Source organism: Bombus terrestris, chromosome 17 (genome assembly GCF_910591885.1).
Source record: "Bombus terrestris chromosome 17, iyBomTerr1.2, whole genome shotgun sequence".
In the NCBI taxonomy this organism is placed as follows: Eukaryota; Metazoa; Arthropoda; class Insecta; order Hymenoptera; family Apidae; genus Bombus; species Bombus terrestris.
Genome location: NC_063285.1, coordinates 10,806,584 through 10,825,424, shown reverse-complemented (window position 1 = coordinate 10,825,424; position 18,841 = coordinate 10,806,584). Strand labels below are relative to the sequence as shown.

The window sequence follows — 18,841 nt, the reverse complement described above, 5'->3', positions numbered from 1 at the left end:
TAAGTAAATCAACATTGCCTTATAGCCTTTAATCACTTGCAATCTTCGTTTTAATCAATTTACGTAATTGTTTGATCACTGTTTATGTTTTTGACCAGATGCTAAATTTTGAGAAGCTCGAAAAGATTAAAATATTTGTAACACTATGACAAATTATCATTTCTTGAAACATAGTATGGGTAAATAAAAATCACAACATACGCTAATCCTAAAGTATTTTATTAGGCTAACGTCTTCTTTATAACATGAAATGTTTTTAGAAACATATCTCTTAACAATAAGTCTGAGACTGTGTTTTTAGTATTAGCTCCTTATAGAAAAGAAATTCTTACTTTATTAGAAATTCCAATTTTTAACAAGATAGCAACAAAACATAATTGATAATAGTAGATAATAAACATAATAAAATAAGAAAACATTCTTATACTTTTTTACAAGCTGATACATTAATTATGTTGTATTTATTTCACATTTTTTTAACAAAAAAACTGAAACACCATTGTACATATAATCTCTACCAAATTGCACGTTGTACACCAGATAACTTGTTATAATCAGCCAAATGCCTGAACATAATTCTTGATAATCTCCACCTGAGCACAACACCATGTCCACGAGAAGTTAGTACACACCGTGATGTTAATTGTCTTAAAGCTGTCTGACGTGGAATTATCTTATCAAATTGTTGATTAACCTCTTCCTGAAATAGCAAAGTAGATTTAATAAACAAAAGCCAATAGCTGTAGTCGTCTAATCCTTTCAACATAACAAATTTCTTCATATGCTTATATCACACTTTGAGGTTATATAAAGTATATATGACGTACACGAATTTCCAATGGCAAAATATTATTTCTTTTTATAGCCAGAAGTCGCAGTCGTTCTTCCGCATATTTTTCTGCCATTTTTCTTCGTTTAATATCACGTTTCATCCACCGACCAACATATTTGTTACGTATTTGCTGGAACTAAACAAAGAATATACTAAAAATAAAATCTGTTGGAAACAACATAGTTTACTAAAATATATTACATCAGAAAGTAAATATTATATATGAAAAAATTTGAAAACATATTTCTACTTACCTCACATGTTGCAAATTTTGTGCTATTTAAAAGAAAATTCGAACATATCAATAAACCATTCCTTACAGCAGCCATGTTTGCCTAGTTCGTATTCTCGCTCGTATTCTCTATGCATGCTGCACACTGCTACCATGTTCGCTTAACAGAAGATATATGTCTGGTCTTTGTTGCATAGCATCGCCCTCTTTATCCAATTTGTTCTCTATATCGATCGATATTTGTTTAAAAAACGCCAGAGGAAAATTGTTTCGGTCGCTAAATATCGCTCCGAACCAGATTCTGCAAAAATGCACTTTGCAACTAATTTCGTAAAAATAAATCACTAAGTCACATCGAAGTACATATTTTGCAACAGAAGTCAACTTCAATCGATCTTACGATCTATTAATAAATAAGAATTAAGCATTTGTGCTATTGAAATTGTTTTCAAAGAATGCTTGATCGATATAATTCTTATATGCATGTGATATTTTATAACTAATATTGTCGAAAGACATTAAAATATTTCAATAAGGGTAATGGTGTATTGAAATACTATACGTGAAATAGTTTCCGTATCTCCTTTATTTTTATTATTATTATTTATAGGTATGTACACAAAACCGTTGTTAAACCAATTTCAATCAGAAAATTATGGCTAAAAGTGCTGCACCATTGTAGAGCAATCATATTTCCGCACATACTTCTTTTTAATATAGAGGACGTGTAAAAAGATAAGGTAAATCTTTGTAAAGACATATATCATAGAAAAGTGTTTTGTGTATATATATTTTCGTAGTTCAATTCCTTACCTAGTCAGGCAATTGGTAAGTAATAGAAAAACAGATTTCAATACCCAGCCAAATTCGTAATAAAATTATCATTTTTCTTTCAGTCACTGTTTGATTATTTTGTATCGATGCACCGCAAGACTCGGTTAAAGTTTTAAAAATTTTCAAGTTTCTTCAATGGAATTTTACAAAGTAATTCGAAAAAAAAAACGTAATCGTAAAACTAACTAGTAATTTCAATACAAATTTGATTGGAGAATGTGACCTATCTGCTATCACTTTCCAATTACTTGACTAGGTAATAAGTAACTTTTTATAGTTTACTTTCTTTTCTCATGGAACTCACAGGCGAGAAAAATATCTGTTTGCAAACCATTGTTGGCTTACCTTTCCTACGGAATTCTTTGCGATGAGAAAAGTGACGAAGTAACCATTTTGATAAATGGAATATACGAATATCAAAAAAATGTGGCGAATATGCAATTACATGCACAAAAAATGCTAGTCGTCGCGATTCTTTATCGATTCTATTATCTCTAATTATCGGTCGCGATTTCGTAGAAAATATTGCAGTCTCCAATGGCAACAATATAACGACGCTGTTCTCATGCGAGGAACGTGAAGAAAGGAAGTAAACTATATCAGCTACTATACGCCGAAGCCCATCTGGCGATACACATGTACGGAAACTAGTTATTTCTTTTTCTGGGCCTTCTCGGCAGCCTTGGTGACCTTGCCAGTAGCGTCTTTGAAAGTGACAGCTTTGATAACACCGACGGCTACCGTTTGACGCATGTCACGAACAGCAAAACGCCCCAGAGGCGGGAATTCTTGGAAAGCCTCAACACACATAGGCTTGCTTGGTACAAGCATAACAATGGCAGCATCTCCAGACTTGATAGCTTTAGGATTTTCTTCGGTGGTCTTTCCGTTACGACGGTCACACTTTTCTTTGATATCAGCGAATTTACACGCAATATGTGCAGTGTGACAATCCAACACTGGTGTGTATCCATTGCTGATTTGACCAGGGTGGTTCAACACAATAACCTAAAACAGACATATAGAACAATTTTTTTAGAATTAAGATGTAAGTAGGTATAAAATAGGTCAATAGATGTAAGTATTCATATAAAATGTATTTAACAAATTGCACTCAGTCGCCTTCGACCGTCAATAAGCCTTAAAGACTTTCCGGTGGAAACCGCGAATGAAGTTAATAAGTTCTCATCTTCGTGCAAATTAATTGATAATAATTTACTCAAGTTTGTTTCTAGTTTTTAACATATTATTAAATACATACCTGAGCAGTAAAATCAGCAGCTCCTTTAGGTGGATTGTTCTTCGAGTCACCAGCAACATAGCCACGACGCAATTCCTTGACGGACACGTTCTTCACGTTAAAACCGACATTATCACCAGGAACAGCCTCTTGCAAAGCTTCGTGATGCATTTCAACGGACTTAACTTCAGTGGTCAGACCAGCAGGTGCGAATGTGACAACCATACCTGGTTTCAACACACCAGTTTCAACGCGACCAACTGGCACTGTTCCGATACCACCAATTTTGTATACATCCTACAATCATATTTAATAATATTACCATATGCCTTTCAAAACAGGAATAATTTTTGAAAAATTAGATTTAGTCAGACATCTCCAACCGTCATCAAATTAGAAAATTCTCCGGTGGAAACCGCGAATGAGCAAATAATGTTATCATCATGTAAAACAAATAAAAAGAATCAGCTATGAAATTCGATTGGGAACTTGCCTGAAGGGGAAGACGAAGAGCCTTGTCTGTAGGCCTAGTAGGTGGAAGAATGGCATCAAGAGCTTCAATGAGGCATTTTCCTTCAACTTTGCCTTCCTTGCGTTCGACAGTCCATCCCTTGAACCAAGGCATTTTTCCAGAAACCTCCAACATATTATCTCCATGCCAACCAGAAATTGGCACAAATGCTACCGCAACAGGATTGTATCCAATCTTCTTAATGTAAGATGATACTTCTTTCTTAATTTCCTCAAATCGAGTTTCAGAGTATGGTGGCTCAGTGGAGTCCATCTTATTAACACCAACAATGAGTTGTTTCACACCAAGAGTAAAAGCAAGCAGGGCATGCTCACGGGTTTGTCCATTCTTTGAAATACCAGCTTCAAATTCACCAGTACCAGCAGCAACGATCAATACAGCACAGTCAGCTTGAGATGTACCGGTAATCATGTTCTTGATGAAATCTCTATGTCCAGGAGCATCAATAATAGTAACATAGTACTTTGAAGTTTCGAATTTCCACAGAGCAATATCAATAGTGATACCACGTTCACGTTCAGCTTTCAGTTTATCCAATACCCAGGCATACTTGAAGGAACCTTTGCCCATCTAAAATTTCACGATGCTTTACATTTAAAAAATGTAACAAGTAACCAGCTATTTTGTTTAGAAAGTAATATCTAATTATCACTGTACTAAGGAAACAGATTACCAGTGACAAAGCTTTGCTAAATTTTTAGAAGTAATTGTGACTAATATAATCTTTGTTTCCTTCTAAATATCACTATATGCAATAATTACTTACTTCCTGGGCTTCCTTCTCGAATTTTTCAATGGTACGTTTGTCGATACCACCGCATTTGTAGATCAAATGACCAGTGGTGGTTGACTTTCCAGAGTCGACATGTCCAATGACGACAATGTTAATATGAATCTTCTCTTTACCCATTATGGAGTTTCCGTAGAACTTTACTGGTTAACTCTGAAATAAAATAACATATCAGAAAATCATTAAAACAATTAAATATCAAAATTTTATTGTTTGTAAACGAAAAAACATCCTACAAATAGCGAACAAATTTCAAATTTATTTTACGATTAAGAATTTTCGAATATTGTTCAAAATTTCGTTTAAAAATATTAATTTTTGTTAACAATATACAGTTTAGCGACTTTTGTTTTTTTTTTTATCGAGAAAGCAGCAGGTGTCCGTATTAACGTCCACGTGGCGGTATCTGAATATTCGAGAACGGAACTGGCAGCCATTTTGTACGTGATGAGAAGAGCTGCAACGTTGCCAGAATTGCTTGACGCTTGGCGTTGCACAATGCTACGTTACTTATTACTTTCAATAATTCCCAATGAGAACAGCTGTACTATGTTATATATATATTTAAACTTTACCAATTACTTGAAAATTTCCGTTAAAAGCAATATATATTTTAGTTACACGTGAACAACTGCTTTACGGTATCAATAAGGTAACTTCTAAAACATTTAATCGTATCGAAAACAATATTAATATTAATTAATTATATACAAAAGGTTAGAAATATTTACAATTTGGAAAATTATGTATAAAAAAAACGCGCTGCAAAATTCTATATATTATGCAATTACTTTACGATAAATTGATACAGATATACCGTTCAATTACCAAGTTTCGCACAATATAATTTCCACTTATTATCACTTTGACACAGCTATGAACTTTATAACAGTAAAGAAAATTGACTGATTTAACGATCCACCACACTGGAAATCAGCAAGCAAGCTCCATTGTTGGCGAAGAGTCGTCCCACAATGTCGTCATTGCACACGATTTCCAGTATACGCATCACGTATCTGGATACCGTACTTAGAAAAATGTTGAAGCCACAATTACAGCTCCTTTTCGATCATACATGTAAAATTGACTTTCGTTGGTGTTTTTAGAAATTCCCGAACTAGAAAAGATTTTACATCACGAACGGAATTCCAGCAATGCTCGAACTCGTGACCGTAACTCCAGTTCTGACAAGCGACCGCCATACTGCATCCGGTTATTTGAGTTTTTCTAATTTTTTAATTTAAAAATCACATTCAATTAGTTATTCGTTTATTCGCGCGAATTGTTTCGTACGATCAAACAATCAATTGCGAAATTCGATGCATTTTCCTCGAAAGATATGACGAACGATTTCAACGAAAATCAGCATGTGGTCCGTATTTGAACAGCCGGCGAATATAACGATCAACCACGCGCCCATTTTTTAATATTGTAATTCACCGAGAAAAATGACATTTTAGAAAAACTGTTATCACAACACATTTCGCCCGTATTTCGTGCGTCGTTTTATTCCGTACCTGACGTCCGATGCTACCTTTCCGGTAAGAAAATCGACGGATTATGTTCTTGTGCGTAAACCTCGTACAACCTCTCACCTCCAGATGCTACGACAGAAAGAGATCGTCCAAGTGAAGTGACATGCGCATACGGCTTTCCTACCATAGCCTCGAAGCCAGCGCCCTCACCATATTGATCATTTGTAAAACGATATACCGTTATTTTCCATATTATTTATCCTTTTTATAGTACAGCTAGTAATTTTGTGAATTATTGAAAATATTGGTTAACATGTTTTTTATAAACTTGTAAAAAATTATTGGTTTTAATAACCGGTGAAATTGGAGTTTTTAAGAGGATGAAGCGCTGGGTTTGAGATTACGGTTACGCAGCAACAACAGGCGTGCCGAGACTCATATATATGTATGTATAGATAGTCCTGGGATGCGTGCATGTGTGTGAGTAGAGAATTGAGAAAAAGATAGGGATATTCGAGTAAGAGAATGTTAGCACGCTACATTCAGGGATGCATTAATGTATTCGTAACAGTAGAATTAATATTACAACCCCGAATCTGCCAAATTTTACAATATCAAACAATAATACGAAGCAATATTTGATTTTCTTCGAAATTCTTCTTTTACCAGAGTGTTCTATAAGCGACGACTAGACGAATTCAATGCAGTTTCATTTCAAAAGCAATATAGATATGTTATAATCCACCAGTCTAGCCAATATAGATTACTGCGTGAATAAAGAATTTAATATTTTTGTAATACGTATGTATATGCCGGGTTATCGTTAGAGTTAGGGGCGTATAATGAATTTTCCCGTGAATTGACCATCGTCGTTATGTGCTCTAGATGATATCTTACTGATACAAATGAAATTACTACAGAGTTTAACAAGTAATAGCGGTGATGAGATAATCGAGATGTTGACGACAATGAATTTAGATTCGATAACGAATTCACATTTCTGTCACAGCCTAAGAGTCGAACTCAACTTACCTATTCACGATTCGGATGTATCTCAACGTACTTGTCTCTAGCACAACTAGAACTTATTTGACTGAGGCTCGGTCCAAGTGAAACTGCCCTTATATACTCTTCACCGTACCTCTTTGCACCCCTCGGGTCAAACTGTTCAAATGTTTTTAAAGAGAGCTATTTAATTACTCCATACCTCTGTTAGGTACGCGTCTCTACCTTGACCGTGGGTACGTTTAGCGACCCGTTATGTCACTTGGAGCGCAAGCTTACAGTCATAAATCTCGGGTACCCATACTCCGATTAAATCATAAACAACTATTTCTCAGTTTTATTATTTAAATACAGCTATAGTAAAAAGTCTGAATTAAAGTATTGGGGACCTTCAAAGCTATTTTTTTTTTTATAATATAATTAACGGTACAATCAGTATTCGATGGTATAAGCATATTAATGTGCAGGCGCATTTTTATTAACTTTTTTTTATATATATAAATTTCTAAGTAACAGTGTTTTCAATCATTTGTAAATCATTTTATTATCTTTTTACTGTAACAAGTTAAAAATTTATCTAAAAAGACTAACAGGGATTAAACGGTGATATTACAGGAAAACGTTGGAAGATAAATTGCATAATATATCGAAAGATAATATATAAAGATAAGTAGAATATAAGTATAGCTCCAAAGCACTGTAAACTGTAATGCCTTTCGCATGTACCTTAGTGTCTTAGTATATGGTAAAAATGTGTGAGAGCAGGTTAAATTTTTGCAAAGGCAAGGGTCTGTAATCTCTAGTTCGAGAACGGCTGCTTTATGGCTTTACCTGTGAAGACGTCATGGTAACGAAACTTTCTATTTCTTCTTGGCACAATTTTTAAAATATTCGGTATGAAATTAACGTTTGTTAAATAATGAAATTATTTATTTTTTGGTATGAAAGGTGATACCTATTTTGTGATTCTATACTGTTCTCTTTAATCTTCGAATCTTTCGATATCAATAATTCAAGAATTGTATGAATTGTATGAATCTCGGATAAACGTTCAAGGCCACTGATAGTACCTTGTTACAGCCCTGGATTGCTGTTACAATACGTTTCCGGTGGCGACCATAGAACGTAGCTTTTTTAAATTTTTTCATTTACTATACTATATTTTTCTATTTATTATAATATTTTTGTACTATAGTATTTCAAATCTATGAGTATTACAAACACATACGTATAATATAGATAATATAATGGTATTGCCTTCATATAATCTTTGGAAATTGCGACTTAACAGTCGTCTGAAAATATTCATACACATTTTAATTCCGTCCAGAAATCGAATATTAATTATTAATCGGAAAATATTTATTATTTTATTGCGAGATATGATTCGTATAATTGCGTGATTAATTAATTAATTAATTTTTATACTCAAAGGGTATACTTGTCAGTCCACGGTTTTTTTAGTTCTAAATTATTAATATTTAATAACAATACGCGTTACATATCCAATTGAGGGATACCGTGCTTAGTTTCGTGCATGAAAAGTATCCTATGACATCGACACGGAGAAAAGAATTATTGTTTGTTACGAGATGTTATGTAATCAGATTCTCTGCAAACCGGTGAATGAATCATTGAAAATAACGGACGACTCATTATGTGTACGCGATCTTTTCTGTTCATGAATCATAATAGAAGCTTACAAAGGCAGAATTAGGGGACAATACAATTAAATTTTGCAGGTATTTCGAAAGATAACATCTTGGAAAAGCTTTCCAAAGATCAATTTCAATCATATGCATAATCGTATCAACGTCATAAAATTAATCGCGTTTTTAGTTACCGATTTTTGTTGCCAGTGAATAATAAAACAACTAAGAAAAATATGTTAAGGTTTTCGGAATGATCACGAAGTTTAAACGTGATTAACGTAGCCAAATTCGAGCGAAACGAAGTCGCTTTTCAAAGTTCGTATCGATCGATTTTTGAGAAAGAAAAGTAACAGTTTTTATTCACTCTTAGCATTCGATGTTGCTATGTGCAACGAAAGAGGGGAGATCCCTGTTTCCTGGATTCATTATTCTCTGCGGAAAGAGATTCGATCGTTCCCATGGTCACTGTTGCTCCAGAAGAATACGTACTTATGAATGTTTTGAATCGAATATTTCGCTCGAAACGTTACAATTAGAAATTCTTTCGAGTAATAAGTACGAATAGAAGATGATAAATAATCATTTCTTCTGACGTGTCCTTTCAATCGAATACAATACAAACGAATATGATATTATAAAAATGTGATCGATGATCTAGCGATAAATTTGGTTTATGAGTTTCACGATTCGAATGAAAGTTGAATGGTTTCGAGAGATGCGTATTCTTCCGATGTTGCGAACAAATAAGCCGAAACAAACCTTATATACAGATGCATGCAGATATGCGGGAAGACTGACTGAAACATAGGAAACACTCCATCGATCTCACACAGACACGCCATAATAAAATAAAAAGAAAAGTAAGAAAGAAAGGGAGTGTACTAGAGAGGAAGCTCGATGGTACTCGTTGGAGAGCTATAGTCAGGGACCTATGGCTTAGACCCGGCAAACAAAGTAAATAACGTACCGATACAACGTCCAGGTAGTAAATCGTACAGACTGCATAGGTATAATATACTAATAGCAAAGAAAAAGGGACGCCAGTCGACGCAACTGTATAGAAGGAAAAGGAAAAAGAAAAGTGAGAATCTTTTGCCATATATAGGCAGAGAGGTGTTTTTTAAAGGATACATCTTGCCAACTTCAATCGTCTATTTATATTTCTGAATTCCTACTGACATCCGATCGTACAGACACTCGCACGTGGGAGCGGCGTAGCTAAGTTTCGAAAATTTAAAAATAACTTCTATCGTCGAGGAGGAAACGGATATACGTGTAGAAATGGACAAAAATTCACGCGTAATCGCGCGGGTAGACATAATTCGTGTTCCAGTACATAGTCGATGATACACGCAATGTATACTCGTTACGAGTCTAATTGATAATTGTATGGTTACAGTCGTGTTCTCGCCGTGATATCTTTTTCTCTTCTCTCGTTTTCTCTCTCGCTGTCTGTCTTTTTTCTTCTTTATAAATTTTATTTGTGATTCCCGTTAGCTCGATTGTTGTCTCCCTTCTGACAGTCACGATCGTTTAACATATGTCGCGCTCTAACCTTAATGCAGACGTTTTGGTCAATTCTTTGTAATCGGAAGTGGACTCTCTCGCATAACGTATCTTCCACGCGTTTACATTCTCTCTTATTTCTTGTTCCCACTCTTTCTTACCTCGTCCCTCATGTACACACGTATACATATAGATATCGGTTCATTCACGCATTACTATCTCGCAGGCTTGTTATCTTTTATTGGGGCAATCGTAAAGTTGTGCAGGATGACATCGTTCAGGCGTTAGATCGGAGAAATGTTTGAATAAAAAAAAGGGGCAAACGGTTCCAACTAAGTTCGACCGAGTATCATACACTAACGCTGCTCTTCTCTTTTTCGGCTATTGAAACGACGATTACTATTTTCCTTGGCACGCGCATGATCCGCTATGCTTTCCTCGCTTCGAGAAACGATCGGTTTCTCCGCTAAATTCCCTTTTGTACATTGGTAAACTTTTTGTTGAAAGAAACGACGCTCCGATCGCATGGCACCTTTTGTATAACCCTGCACGCAGCTTCTACACGTCTTCATACTATTATCATATATATTCATCATTATATATCTATATTTATTTGTAATTATACTCCTATTTACAAAAAATTGTTCGTTAAATGTTAATATTCAATATCGCAACTGTTATTACATTATAACTTTATTCCTGAGTGACCATTCATTAAGAGACTCGCCTCCTATTTCTTCTTCTTTTTTTTCCCCCCTCCCCTTTTATCTTTATCGGATAGCTTATTTTAACGCTAAAGCGCGGCGATAAGAAACCGAGGTAGTAAGATGACAAATACGGAAATACGTTTAATTTTTAATGGTTAATCGATACTTAAGTCGAGCCGATTACGGATAAACTATTGAGAATTTTTCGTTCGAAAGCCGAAATCGATCAGACTCGAACGTTTCAATGCCTTCGGACATATTCAGCTCAAAAAATGATAGATATCTTTAATCGTAAGACAAAAGTAATTATATACCGAAGAAAATGACAATCGTTTAAAGCAACGTCATTTATATAATCATTGTTTATATGATATATTAAAAAATCACTGCTTCTTTTAAAACGATCTTTTAACTAAGTTCAACCCTGCTGTTCTCCTCAGCTCTGCGTCCTCGTTCTTTGGAATATCTCTATTTGTAACACTATACAGAATACTGAAATCAAACATTGAAAAACTATTTATATTTTAATAATGTCCATTGAAACGTAACATTCATTTCGGATCGCATAGTCCCGGAAAGAACAGCAGGGTGTTAACAGCGTTACATGTACGTTTCCCGAATTTGTATGATCCACTTTTCGGAGATTTAACGGTTGTTGAAACCCATGCGAATTATGAGCCGAATATGTGTATAACACAACGGATAATTTAAATATCTCTAATTTACCAACACGTATAATAATTTCGACTTAATTCTGAACAATATTCTTTACGTTATTCGAACTATTTACACATAATTAATCGCTTGATATGAACTGGCCTAATATTATTACGTAAACTCCGAATATAAATTAAGAATTTTCTGAATCATTTTGTGGAAAACAGACGTATCACGATACGGTACATATATCGTTGAAAGAAACATTGAGAAACTTTAGGAATTTCAAAAATATCTACGTATTACGCGAGTAAAGCTGCGGCGAAAGGAATGTTTCTGATTTCAATGCGAATAAACCTCTTGAATCTATAGAAGCAAGATTACAGGTTGTAAAGTAGATAAACATTCATTCGATATAAAATAAATCGTTAAATTGTATTTGTAATTGACGATTAATACTCTTATTTATAAAATCTTGTGAATACACGTAACAAATATACTTCCTGTATAATATTGGCACTTATTCGTAAATAATATTCATAAATACTTATTCGTTATTATCTGCTAAATTCTCGATACTAATTGGTACTAATGAAACAACTAAAGACACACGACGTAAAAACGAAATTACTGACCAACGACAAGCATTTGGCGAACATTGACGAATATACGTGGAGAAGAGTGCGAGGAAGACGGTCGTGAATCTTGGCACAAGTTGCAAATCATTGCTCAAGAGGATGATGATCCACAAAATGATTAGAGAAATTCTCGCAAGGATCACTAGCCGACGAAGTATCTCGAACCATCGATCCCGAACGTACGTGGTTCCATCGAGTGTCCGTGCATTTTGTCCAATATTCGCTTAAACGAAATTATACAATACGCGTAACAATATCAATTAGGCGATTGGGAGGTTTCCATGCATAAGATATCAATCGGATAGTATAACGGGAATCGACCTGCCGATCGGACCACGTCGATCGATTGTTAACAAACTTTCACGAATCGTGCCCGCTACAATGCGAGACGACGTCCAATGAGTTCTGCGTTCACGCGCGTCTCAGCTCTTTCGTAACACCGATAAACATCTTCAATAAAATCAATATCATGCAAACAGTCGTGAGGAGATTTATACCGCGAAGATCATCCGAGTTAGTTCTATCGATCGTGTAAATTCGAGTTTCTCAAAATCGAATAAAAACTAAGGCGAGCAGGAGCGAGCTCGATCTCGCGAATCGTCGAGCTCGCTCCTCGCCCGCGTTCCAAGGTTTCAGAGACACTACATTCTCATCTTTGTTTCCCTTAACCGCGCCATCCTGATATTCTATCGCCGTGAATGAAACTGATATATATGTACACACACCTTTCTCCATAAACATTGCTTTTAATCAATTAGATGGGTTTCAAGTAAATTGATAAATAACAAAAAGGAGTGTATACAAATACCGAATTAGCCGCTACACTAATAGGGTATCATTTTATTTTGTTCGCCCGTGTATAGGTAAGACACTTTTGTCGAAGATGGAGCTTAAAGTGTTCAACTATAAATCTAGTATCTCTGAAACAATATTAATACATGATAAGATATCGGAAGGCTTATAATATTGGGTAAAGTCACAAATTGTTCATCAGCAGTTTCAATGCTGTGCTCTGGAATATTCTACACTATGAAATAAGACGTGACTCGGAGCAACTGGCTAAATAATTAAAGGGTATCATTTCCTGACGTATCTGTAGACAGATTAGAGATACATGGTATATGTAAACGATACATAGACAATACGATAAAAACGATAAAAACGATATAAATAAATTGTCATATTGCGTAAAGTACTAAGTACATATTTGGTAACGAGTAATAAATTATGAACGTACACGTATCACAGCCATTTAAATAGCCTAGAATTTTTAGATTTATAAATGGTACGAGTATCGAGCAACAAAAATGAATGGAACATATTCCTCGTAACGAAAGGTACAATAGCTATCCGGAAACGTACTACACCAAGCCATACGTTGCTCAGAGATTATCGTTGTCCACAGCATTCTCTCAAGGCTATAATCAAAAGTACGTCGACATACATATACGTACACAAATCATGCTTATAAATTTAGTACAATAATGTAGATAATAATTGTATAAGTAAGGCTGCTGATTAAACTGACTCCTCTTTTCCTATTCGAATGTGATTGAACGTTCTCTCTCCGTTTTATCGTAGTCGCCAGCGATACCGTTGTATCTTCAACTGTATCCACGATCAAAATGGATTTTTACAGCGTTGAATAAGTGCGATCGCGCGTAAAACTTTTATAAAACGAAGAGAGAGAGAGAGTTTAATCGTCCAGTGTCTGCTGTGTAATGATCTTACGATGATGCATAGGACTAGGTACTCAATGACTTCAAAGTTCTTCCTAGCTTTAGAACATGGCAGTAGAACAATAGTACACCCGATACCTCGTCGCAAAGACCAAGTAACTCGACCTACTCTCATCTTCTAATCCTTTAAACATTATACCATTTAGTAACATTATCGATATACTATTACTTTTTATTTACCAGAAGAGTTCCTTTCCATAGTAACGATATAAAAGAAATTACAAAGGAAGAGCAGCCCTGATGCTAAGAGAAGCAAATATTTTTCTTAAAACGGTTAACCACTAATTCTTTCAATTGATTCTTAAATTCTTAAAAATTTCTTCGCAAGTATATAGAGGAATGGAGGAAATCCGAGTTTGCGATATGTACACAGCACAAGTATTTAATTTTAGTCGCTCGCAGAATTTAAACATCCTGATAATACGATGTAACTTCTTCAACCCTTCGAGTTATTGCGCCCTTGCTTCAAGGTAAGATAGGTTTCCGGATACTGGTGTATCTTAACGATTATTCGCTTAGACTTTGCGCTGTATTCTTGATAATGTCTGTCGCTGTGAATACCATATAGATTGATATAAGTCTAATCCCGCGGAATCTTTCGCATGAAATACGTCCCTCGATAGTGTTCGAAGCTAGCTAGATAACTATGCGATATACCCCTTTGCGCGTTTCTTCTCTACCTGGCTGCTTTTCTCCTCTCGTCTTTTAGATTTACGCGTTTCGTTCGTTAAATGGAAATCTCGTCGGTTCAAGCGGTAAACGTGCGGTCTGCTTACAAAGTGGGAAAAGTGAACGTTAAAAAAATGTATTTAACTATTAAAGTCTATTCGATGGTTTATAAATACTAAAAAAGTTGCTATCCTTATTACAAATCGTTTCGTATTTTGTAGTTCGAAGGATTTACACCGCCTTCTTCTTAGCTGTCTCTATGATACAAACGGGCGAGTCTGCGGTTTATTATTTCCCCCACAATTAATACGGATATTTAATGAGTGTGGTGTTTTCTTTTTTTTTTTTCGTTTTTGCACCTTTTTATGTTATCTAAATAATTCTCGAGGAAAGATATTTCTCGACTTTGTTCCTCGAACGCTATATCAAGGATCGCGACTGGAATGGATATGAAACTTCGAATGGAAACTCCGTATGCGTTCGCGATTGAAAAAGTAAAAAATATAAAAATAACTCTTTCTCGGAGACTTGGAGAACAAAATTTAAAGCAACATTCGAATAACTTCTGCAATGAAAAATAACGAGCCGAATAAATGGGAAAATTGTGGATCACGAAATCGTATTATATTATAAACGTAATATAATGTTCTAAACACGGGGGAAATAGGGAAGAAGGGTTGTGATCCCGTTTCGATTTTTCGAATCTGGAGAAATTCGGTCCCGTTGAGGCCCTCGAGCAGAAATGGTTTGTCAGTACGAGGACAAGTAATTCTATCGTCGTTCGTCTGAATTGAAACTTTCCAAGCTGATAATACGACTCGTTATGAATGCTTTGCTCTGCTTGAAATATATTCACGTTCGTAATTCCTATGTGTTTGGTTTCGGCACATCGAAAGGAAAGATGTGTAAAAAAATAAAATTACACGTACAGTAGTAGTGAGATTCAATTTTTCAGCGCTACTTTTCTGATTAATCTTTTCTTCAACCAACGTGTATCATTGAAAAGAAATTACTGTAGAATTTCCATAAGTGAAACATACACAAGTTATCTACGCTATTCTCGTATTCCGTATATGTAAAAAAAGAACAAAAAATATGAAATCTAATGACCGGAAATGAAAGCAGAAATCGGAAGCAGTGATGCTGATGGTGGCTTTAGTTGGTCCCGAACATGAGTTACTCAGGTTTGTGTACAAATCTTTATCAGTTGATAAATGAAACATTCGAAGTACATGTCGAACACAGATCACACATTTCCAATTAATACGTTCAATTTGTTTCGATAAATGCACGTAACAAACGATACGTAATAAATAAATTAATTTCTTTTTCATTCATTGTAATTGCATCTTCTATACCAACGACGAAGATTGCTTCGAGGGAAATAAAGCGAATTTGATACAAAACGTTCTAAAGGAACGAATTATAAAAAGAAAGACGATAAAGATACAAGTTAAAACGAGCACGATTTCTGCACAAACCCATTCTAAAAGTCGCGCATGGAATCGTGTCGATCGTTGCATTATGGATCTCAGCTTATGGTAACACTGCGCGTGTCGAACGTAATATAACATCTCTCCCTCTCTCATTCTCTCTTTCTTCTCTCCACTCTCTCGTTCGATCTTTCTTTCTTTCTTCCTCATTCTCTCAAGTAGCGTTTTAAACATTATGAGTTATCTATTAACCTATACGGCCCTACGATATACGGATGAATGTTCCTTTGGCAGTTTATTTACATGCGAGTCGAGCCATGGCGCCGAAAATATCATACGGCAACGAATTTCGATGTCAAGCAACAACCTGTGAAGCACGGAACATTTTGAAAAGTTGCGAGACACGTTAAAATCAATAGATTTTTTCTCTCGTGTAGCGAACCAGCACTTTTGAAAATGCTTCGTCTTGGATGGAGAGTGTCGTTGCGGATATTAGCGAGTCGATCCTCCAAATGTTTCTTAAAAATCCTTTATCAGAGTGTTTACAAATAGTATACGCGTATAAAAGGGCTTGAAATGTTTCGATACGACATTTCCTTCGTTTCTATCTATCCATCTTGAGAATGTTTATGATAATCATAATTTTAATATATCGAATCGATCCAAGTTTCATTTTATATTTACTTCATGCTTCGTAATCAAAATAGAAACAATTATAGAGTTATAATTAATAGAGGTGAAACGTGATTTTAATAGAGTAGCGTTGACTACTTTGCTTTACTAGAAAAAATTCTACTCAAAACAAACACAGCTGTCTGCTATTGTATTGTGAAAAAATTGTTAAAATAATATTTATTGGAACCTGTAATATATATATATATTCTGATATATATTTGCTTTATATCGCTTTAGCTTAAATGTCAATATAGCGAAATACTATTAAAAAGTGGTTTGTTTTTATAGAGTATAATAGTATGTTATAATAGTATACTATCGATACTACTAGCATACAAATAGTACGTTATTATAACAGTATTATAATAAGTGCAGTATAAATGTTATATAGATATTATGAAATCATTTGAAGCTTTAAAACTTTTAAAGTATTACAAGTGTGTCTGTATTTATCATCTGTCAACTGCTAATTTCAACGAAACAACACTCTCCATTTACCAACATGATCCATAGCTCAACTGCAGCTACCATAACCATGTTATTTACAGAAACAGTACGATCATATAATTGAGATATCTTGCGCTGTTAGTTCCATTTAGTTTTGTACCGCCGTTTTCCTCGTCATTTTCACTGGCAGTGTCTCCCTTTGCCTCAACAATAGTATCTAGTCGGTCCATTGTACCCCTCTGGTGGTGATGACTGCTTGATAAGTCACTTTCAGGTGTCTCATCCGAGTCTACGTCAATCATATGGTCGTTAACCTGGATTTTGACTACAGCATCTACTGGGTACTTTCCTTCATCGCTCGATGACGTTGTTCCCCTTTGTGATCCTACCCTACTCGATAATATTCTGTCATTTTTTTCACAACGAGGACAATTTTGACCATTTGACGAACCTTCGTCGCTCTGACATCGGAAGCATATTAAATCACCTTCGCTAGAAAAATCGCAATGTTCGCATTGAACAACATGACCGTTTCCATGACAGACTTCGCAGACAGGACTGTCATCGTCCTGCTTCAGGTCTCTGTCTTCATAGTCCCTTCGATCAAGCTCCTGTTCGTATTTCTTGGGCCAGGCTCTTCGATACTCTTGATCACGATACAACGACCTAGGTGAAGAAGATTGACCGCTATGCTCTTGATCGTGATATACCGACCGAGGAGAAGACATATGAATCGGGCTTTTGTACGTGCGGGAAGTTCCTGGTTCCTGAAGTCGATCGTCGAAACGTTCCTCGACGTATCTACTAGAATAGGAGCCAGGCGTTTGTGGTCTGTACGTGCAGGTACGGGTTTTCTGATCACATTCACTGCATAACAATAAGTTTGACTTGCTGCCAGGCTGCGAAGCGTAACCATTGCAAGTGCCGTAGTATTTCTCATCTTCGTCGCTTTCGAAGAAATGTTGACTGAGGCTACCGATCGATTTTGTATCGCTGGATCTACCAGAGATTCTAGTTTCTTCCATTTCTTCTCTGTCATCCGCCGCGTATCTGTAATAAAGTTTACACACATGAGAAGATTATAAAAATTATATGCTACGTTTTATACGGAATTTGCTTCAACTGGAAACTCAGCAATGATGTTTGAAAATAAATGCCTCAGGATCTGATCGAATACTCGTCTTTAACAAGGTAACACCACTTTACCTGTCGTCTGTAGCGTCAGCCAAATAGTGTCGTATTCGCGCTATCTTTGTTTTGCCGCGCTCTCGCGGCCTTGTTTCTTGTTAAATGATACTTTCTCGATTTCGCTCGTTGTTATCTTCTAAACTGGAAGACGAGCTGGCACCGCAAATCTGCATCTCGATTTCAGCCAATCGATTCTCAACTTCCCACTGTTGTTGATTCAGTTTAGCGCTCATTACTGCGTTTTCAGACTCCAAACAAACCAGACGTTCCCGAAGACGTTTAATTTCAGCCAATAAAGCTTCGTTAGTGCCTAAAAGTGGCGTGGCACCTTCGCTCACTAAATGCGTCATGCTGCTGGTTATGCCTAGAAAAAATAACGTATATCGTCTTATCCATCGAGCAAATCAATAATATCAATATTAGTATGCTTAATTAATTTATTCGTATCGGGTTAGCCAAAACACGTTCGTTACGTGTATCTGTTTAATTCGTTATTGATAAAAGCAAGGCAAGAAACTCTTGTCTACTTAAGAAATTTATTTGCAAATTGTTTCGACATTTTGCGTACAGTTTCCCCCGGTTAAAACATG

General features: G+C 35.6%; 4 protein-coding genes across 19 annotated transcripts in view; all 4 read right to left on the bottom strand.

Moving 5' to 3' along the window:
- Window positions 1–198: 198 nt before the first annotated feature.
- LOC100647642 (28S ribosomal protein S14, mitochondrial) lies at window positions 199–1,245 on the bottom strand. The gene is made up of 3 exons (XM_003401945.4): window positions 1,087–1,245; window positions 828–968; window positions 199–700 (listed from the first exon to the last, which is right to left on the bottom strand). Exons 1-3 carry the CDS (start codon window positions 1,159–1,161, stop codon window positions 515–517), a joined length of 402 nt encoding a protein of 133 aa, XP_003401993.1. The 5' UTR covers window positions 1,162–1,245; the 3' UTR covers window positions 199–514.
- A 387-nt stretch (window positions 1,246–1,632) lies between these two features.
- Window positions 1,633–6,135, bottom strand: LOC100631084 (elongation factor 1alpha F2). 2 transcript variants are annotated; one of them, XM_012318108.3, is made up of 5 exons: window positions 5,978–6,135; window positions 4,437–4,613; window positions 3,632–4,240; window positions 3,160–3,435; window positions 1,633–2,906 (listed from the first exon to the last, which is right to left on the bottom strand). In XM_012318108.3, the coding sequence occupies exons 2-5, from the start codon at window positions 4,578–4,580 to the stop codon at window positions 2,550–2,552; spliced, it is 1,386 nt and encodes a 461-aa protein (XP_012173498.1). In that variant the 5' UTR covers window positions 4,581–4,613; window positions 5,978–6,135; the 3' UTR covers window positions 1,633–2,549. The 2 variants fall into 2 exon arrangements, with proteins under 2 accessions (XP_012173498.1, XP_020723033.1); XM_020867374.2 differs by lacking the exon at window positions 5,978–6,135 and adding an exon at window positions 5,289–5,443.
- A 3,599-nt stretch (window positions 6,136–9,734) lies between these two features.
- On the bottom strand, window positions 9,735–18,349 carry LOC125384657 (the record flags this gene model as incomplete). The annotated part of the gene is made up of 2 exons (XM_048414010.1): window positions 9,735–18,113; window positions 18,270–18,349. Coding segments are annotated over 2 exons (1,035 nt in total), but the record flags the coding sequence as incomplete, so codon positions are not given.
- LOC100647879 (cyclic nucleotide-gated cation channel alpha-3) overlaps window positions 18,304–18,841 on the bottom strand; it is a 233,903-nt gene continuing 233,365 nt past the window's right edge. For all 15 annotated transcript variants that reach the window (XM_048414001.1, XM_048413991.1, XM_048413988.1 and 12 more), the window contains one exon: window positions 18,304–18,615. In XM_048414001.1, the coding sequence (XP_048269958.1) occupies window positions 18,350–18,615 (266 nt within the window). In that variant the 3' untranslated portion in view covers window positions 18,304–18,349. The remainder of the gene's footprint in view (window positions 18,616–18,841) is intronic.

What these genes read in the sequence shown, in the direction of transcription:
- LOC100647642 (XM_003401945.4), bottom strand. Translation starts at nt 1,161, where the DNA reads ATGGCTGCTGTAAGGAATGGTTTATTGATATGTTCGAATTTTCTTTTA. An exon ending in CAAAATTTGCAACATGTGAG is followed by an intron (nt 969 to 1,086) that starts GTAAGTAGAAAT and finishes TTCTTTGTTTAG; the next exon opens with TTCCAGCAAATACGTAACAA. An exon ending in TTTTGCCATTGGAAATTCGT is followed by an intron (nt 701 to 827) that starts GTACGTCATATA and finishes TTGCTATTTCAG; the next exon opens with GAAGAGGTTAATCAACAATT.
- LOC100631084 (XM_012318108.3), bottom strand. Translation starts at nt 4,580, where the DNA reads ATGGGTAAAGAGAAGATTCATATTAACATTGTCGTCATTGGACATGTC. An exon ending in TCGAGAAGGAAGCCCAGGAA is followed by an intron (nt 4,241 to 4,436) that starts GTAAGTAATTAT and finishes GTGAAATTTTAG; the next exon opens with ATGGGCAAAGGTTCCTTCAA. An exon ending in CTGCTGATTTTACTGCTCAG is followed by an intron (nt 2,907 to 3,159) that starts GTATGTATTTAA and finishes TGTCTGTTTTAG; the next exon opens with GTTATTGTGTTGAACCACCC.